Raw genomic sequence first — 5,472 nt, forward strand, 5'->3', positions numbered from 1 at the left:
AGAGATCGTTTTGTATTTCGCCTGTTCCAATTAAACATTGATTCTTGTAAATATTGCAAACACATTTAGCAAATAAACAGGAAAGTCCATTTTTATCAAGCATATAAACCGGAAAGTCCATTATTTTGACATTTTCACCACCTTCTGATGAAAAAGAAAAATCCAATTTTTTAGTGAGTATGTAAGGCCCAATTGCTAAATTATGAACCCGAATAATATCATTCAATCACAATTTTTAAAAGGTATAGCCCAATTACAAATCCTTGCAACCCTTATGTAATTTTGTCTCACGTTTGAGGATGACCAAATAATATGATCCACTTGCTCTTCACGTGTCGAGCCTGACCCATCACGTGTCGAGCCTGACCCATCAAATATGTCATGGAATTCACAGCTTTTCGGCGTCCAGACCTATCCAATAATATGAGTCAAACACTGACCGCATGTAGAGTTCATCATACAACCACTATTGATGGACGGCAAGGAAAAATTAAACTTTCTTTTAATTTTTCCTTTTAGTGGGCTTGATTTATATTTTGGATATTATCCAAAATGAGGGATTTTTATTTTAAAAAATTTCTCTCATTATTAATTTTAAAAACTTGTGTCATGTTTGTTTGTATGTTTACTGGATTCATGCAACTCTTGTAATTATATCAATAATAACTGCTAAGAAATTATTATTACCCAAGAATTTTGGTGTATGACAAAATCTAAACAGTACGAAAATAGCTGCACTTTATAAACAGGTATAAGTTCAATCGCCCAGCTCAAAAGAATATCTTTCTAACCGACTGAAGCTCAAAGAAGTCTAACCGCATTAAGAGAAGCTCCTCAGAACCGGATAATTAAAGAAGAACCATTTATTGCTCAAAGACATTCTTTGACCGAATTAATACATTCGAAGTATTACACCGCCTTGAAGTCAACGTATACTTACATTAACTCAAAGAATGATCTGCATTTATGTCTCTATCCCAGAAAAAGAAGACCAAGTATAGATTTCAAGTTCTGATGCTAAAAACAGTTACCATAAAAGGAACTTCTCAAGAAAAGCGCTTCAGAACTATGTTGAGCAAAAAGAACATTAAATGCGTCTATTGGAGAACAATTAATGCTCATAAAGACGACAGCAACACGTCTGTTCAGACGATCAGGTTAACGTTGCTTTGTCCTTCCCGACCGTTAAGAAGATCGTGTATATTAACAGAGGAGTGTGCTAGCCAAACTACCCTTTGATTCACAGCTGAAAAATCATGTTGCTAGCTTATACAATGATCTCAGAGCGCTATAAAAAGTTTACACACTTCATTGCTCTTTCAGCACGCTTTGAATAGAATTACATTCGATCATCTAAGGATCAATTTTGTGCTACTCAAACCAAACTGCTTATTTATATCGGTAACCTTTTGGTTATTTGATTTAGTCTTGGTGTCTGGTGAACTAAGTGTTCTTAATATCCAGAAGTGTAAAGTGATCACTAAAAGTTCCAAAACAGGCAGTGTGATAAGTCCGGATTGGAGTGGGCTGTTGCAAAAAGTTTGTAAAGCCAAAGTTTTTTAGTGGAAACCTTCCTAAGGAGGAAGAAGGGGTGACGTAGGAGTATTCATTCTCCGAGCATCCATAAAAAATCTTGTGTCACTTTACTTCTCGCAAGCACTTACTTTTCTAGTCTCTAATTATTGATTAAGCATGTTAACGTGTTTAAGTTTCTATTGAAGATTGTGAAGCGTTTTCCGCGCTTGATAGTGGTTCACATTTCCAACCGTTTGAGAAGATTTTTCAACCGCCTAAAAACGGTTGAAATAAACATTTTAAAGAAGAAAATTTAAAAGAGTTCATTCACCCCCCTCTAAACTTTTTCCCGATCCCAACAAGTTATATCAGAGCGGGGTTTTCTCAAACACTGACATCTTTTAAATACTTATGGCATCCTTCAACAAAATTCCAATGTTTTCTAAAGAAGATTATGATGACTGGAAAATTCGTATGCAGGCACATCTAGCAGCCCAAGATGACGACATGTGGTATGTCATTACTGACGGGCCAATAAAAATTCTGAATGTGAACACAGCTGCTGCCACAACCGAAGGTGCTCCTCAGATGGTAGAAAAGCACAGATCCGAATGGGCAGCTGAGGATAAAAAGAAGGCAAATCCGGACAACGTTGCAAAAGACATCCTCTACAAGACTTTGGACAAAAATATGTTTTCCAAAATCAAGACTTGCACTACTGCTAAGGAAATATGGAAAAAACTCACTTAATTATGTGAAGGCAACGATCAGACAAAAGAAAACAAGTTAACGGTTGCCATCCAAAAGTTTGACAATGCAAAAACGAAACCGGGAGAAACTCTGGTAGAATTTGATGAACGGTTCAGCGGTATTATCATAGAACTTACTTCATTAGGAAAAAAATATTCTAACCGAGAAATTGCTTTGAAGGTTATGCGAGCTCTTCCCAGAAAATGGGACGTAAAGACTATAGCAGTGCGAGAATCTAAAGATCTGAACAAGCTGGAACTTCATGATCTCTTCACCGACCTTAAAGTGTATGAGTTCGAGCTTGGAATACGAACTGAAGAAGAACCATCCACCTCCCAACAAACAAAGGCCTTGGCAGCTACAACAGTGACTCTTCCGGTTGAAGAGTACACAAGTAAGAAATCGGCCGAGCAATTAAGCAATGATGCTATGTCTCTATTTGTTAAAAAATTCAGCAAATTCATGCGTAAGAATCAATCACAGATGAATAAACCTCACTTCAACAAGGACCATACTGATGATGGTCAAGCTTGCTTTAACTGTGGAAAGAAAGGACATTTTATTGCAGAATGCAACAGGCCAAGAACAGATGAAAAGAAATCTAAAGACAGAAGATGGGTTAAAGACAACAAAAGATTCATCAAAAAGAAGAATCAGCGAGGTTAGTTGCAGAAGAAGATAAAGGCAAATGGGATGAATCAGAGTCAGAAAAATCCATCTCTGAAGAATCTTCAAGTGAAAGCGAAGATGAGAAAGTAGAATGTCTCATGGCCAAAGAAGATCAAGAATCTACCGATGAAATGGTATTTGACTTTAACTCTGTTGAATTCACAAGAGAAGATCTTGTCACATCACTGCATGAAATGGTGAATGAGTTTAAAGGGCTATCACAGCAGTTCAGTGAAACTAAAACAGAAAAACAAAAATTGAAAAACAAGTTGACCCTCTCTAGCTGTTCGCAGCAAAAAGAGGTTGACAGTTTAAAAGTAAAGTTAAGTCTGTTAGCAGCTGAGATCGATGACCTGCGAAGATTGTTCCATGCAACAAGTAAATAAACGGTTGATAAATACAGTCGACACCTGGAACAAATCCTCTATTTCTCTTAACAGGATGCATTAAATGCAGAAACCGGTCGGAGATAGAATCGGACTAGGTTATAGCATCAGTGAATGCAGCACCTCAGGAGAACCAACTCAACCGCTACAAGAAAAAGACAATTTAAAACCAATTAAATTTGTCAGATCTAGTGCGGTATATGAACATGATAAACGTGAAGATCAAGGCACTCAGAATGTAAATCTTGAAAATAACAAAAGGCGATGTGGTCTAGGATATGTTGAAATTGAGAATGCTAAATCCAACAGATCATGGCTCAGACGCAGGCCAAATACAACCGGTTTAGGTTGGGCCAGCAGAGAGTCAAGTTCAACCGGATATCATTCAAAAACTAGACATAACCATTACCACAACAGCCGACCTGTTCAAAAGAGATATAGGTTGAGTGAAAATGACAGATGGTCCAAACAACATACTGAAAAGGAAAAGACACTGCATACACCATCTGATTATGCAGACAACAACACTCACTTTAGGACACATCATGAAAAATCCTTCAGGATAATTCAAGTGTGGGTTCTTAAAGGACTAATAAACTCAGTACTCAAATAGAAAAGGTTACCAATCTCTTATCTCAATAATGTCAGATATCAAAGAAAAGGAAGTTGGAGGAATCCATCTGGTTCCTGGATAGTGGCTGTTCTAGACACATGACTGGGAACAAAGATCTTTTATCAGAAGTAATCAACTACAAAGGTCTAACAATCACCTTTGGTGACAATTCTAAAGGTAGAGCTGTGGGTAAAGGTAAGATTATCCACGACAAAATTATCATTAAAGATGTACTTCTTATAGAAAATCTATGTTATAACCTGATAAGCATAAGCCAACTATGTGACAGTGGTTACACCGTGGAGTTTCAAAAACTCATATTCACTGTCAAAACCGCTGCAGGAAATATCATGTTAACTGGTCTTAGAGAGCAAAATACATTCAAAGTTAAATGGAATGATGATTGTCTTAGTGCACTTACTTGCTTTATCGCCTTAAATGGGAATAAAAATTTGCTTTGGCATAAGCGACTCAATCATCTTAATTTCAAATCCATCGCTACTATTAGCAAACTTAAACTAGTATCTGGACTACCTAACATTGATTTTGCCAAAGATAGAATTTGCAATGCTTGTCAATTAGGTAAACAAGTCCGATCATCATTCAAGAGCAAAAGAAGAAACTCATCAGCAAGATGCCTGGAACTTCTTCATATGGATTTGTTCGGACCAATACCCGTGATGAGCCTAGGGGGAAAGAAATATACTCTTGTAGTAATTAATGACTTCTCCAGATTTACATGGGTGATATTCCCAAACTCCAAAGATCAAACCGCGACCCATCTAATCAAGCTGCTCAAAAGACTTCAAAATGAGAAAAGTGAAGCAGTTGACAGAATTAGGAGTGACAGAGGGATTGAATTTCTAAATCAAATCCTGTCATCCTATCTCGAAGACCATGGTATAAAACATGAACTGTCAGCTGCAAGATCACCTCAACAAACGGAGTAGCTGAAAGGAGAAACCGCACATTGAAGGAAGCAGCTAGAACCATGCTGGCTGAATCCAGTATTTCACAAATGTTTTGGGTAGAAGCCATTAATACGGCCTGTTATACTCAAAATCGGTCCATGATCAATAAGAATCATGAAAAGACTCCATATGATATCTGGACCAGAAAGCAGCCTGAAGTTGGATATTTTCGTATATTCGGTTGTAAGTGTTTCATTCATATTAATGGCAAGACACATCTCACCACATTTGATGTAAAAGCTGACAATGGTATTTTTATATGATATTCAACAGTGAGCAAAGCATACAGAGTGTATAACCAAAGAACTCTCACTGTTGAAGAATCCATACATATTATATTTGATGAATCATCTATATATCATGATGATAGTAGTAGCAGCATAAATGACTTTGAAAATAATCTTGACGCTACTAACCTTGAAGCCAGCAGTGATGATAAGATAGATATGAGAAAAATAGGTGAAATCATCTCAAACGAAATTCCAACCGTTCAAGAACAAACTCCACAGATGAATAAACCGGAGGACAACCAACAACCGCAAAATACACAACTAGAAGAAGGAGCATT

The 5,472-nt window shown here is 37.0% G+C and overlaps 1 protein-coding gene across 1 annotated transcript; it reads left to right on the forward strand.

Moving 5' to 3' along the window:
- The first annotated feature begins 1,926 nt into the window (after nt 1-1,926).
- LOC140959288 (uncharacterized) lies at nt 1,927-4,883 on the forward strand. Its single transcript, XM_073417159.1, has 5 exons — nt 1,927-2,166; nt 2,287-2,926; nt 2,968-3,251; nt 3,391-3,891; nt 3,969-4,883. The coding sequence occupies exons 1-5, from the start codon at nt 1,927-1,929 to the stop codon at nt 4,881-4,883; spliced, it is 2,580 nt and encodes an 859-aa protein (XP_073273260.1).
- Nucleotides 4,884-5,472: the final 589 nt, after the last annotated feature.

Source organism: Primulina huaijiensis, chromosome 15, assembly GCF_012295235.1.
Source record: "Primulina huaijiensis isolate GDHJ02 chromosome 15, ASM1229523v2, whole genome shotgun sequence".
NCBI lineage: Eukaryota > Viridiplantae > Streptophyta > Magnoliopsida > Lamiales > Gesneriaceae > Primulina > Primulina huaijiensis.

Excerpts from the sequence above, each read along its gene's own strand:
- LOC140959288 (XM_073417159.1), top strand. The coding sequence starts at position 1,927 with ATGGCATCCTTCAACAAAATTCCAATGTTTTCTAAAGAAGATTATGAT. Across the intron at positions 2,927-2,967 it reads CAAAAAGAAGAATCAGCGAG|AGTCAGAAAAATCCATCTCT; the intron begins GTTAGTTGCAGA and ends GGGATGAATCAG. Across the intron at positions 3,892-3,968 it reads AATCCTTCAGGATAATTCAA|ATATCAAAGAAAAGGAAGTT; the intron begins GTGTGGGTTCTT and ends CAATAATGTCAG.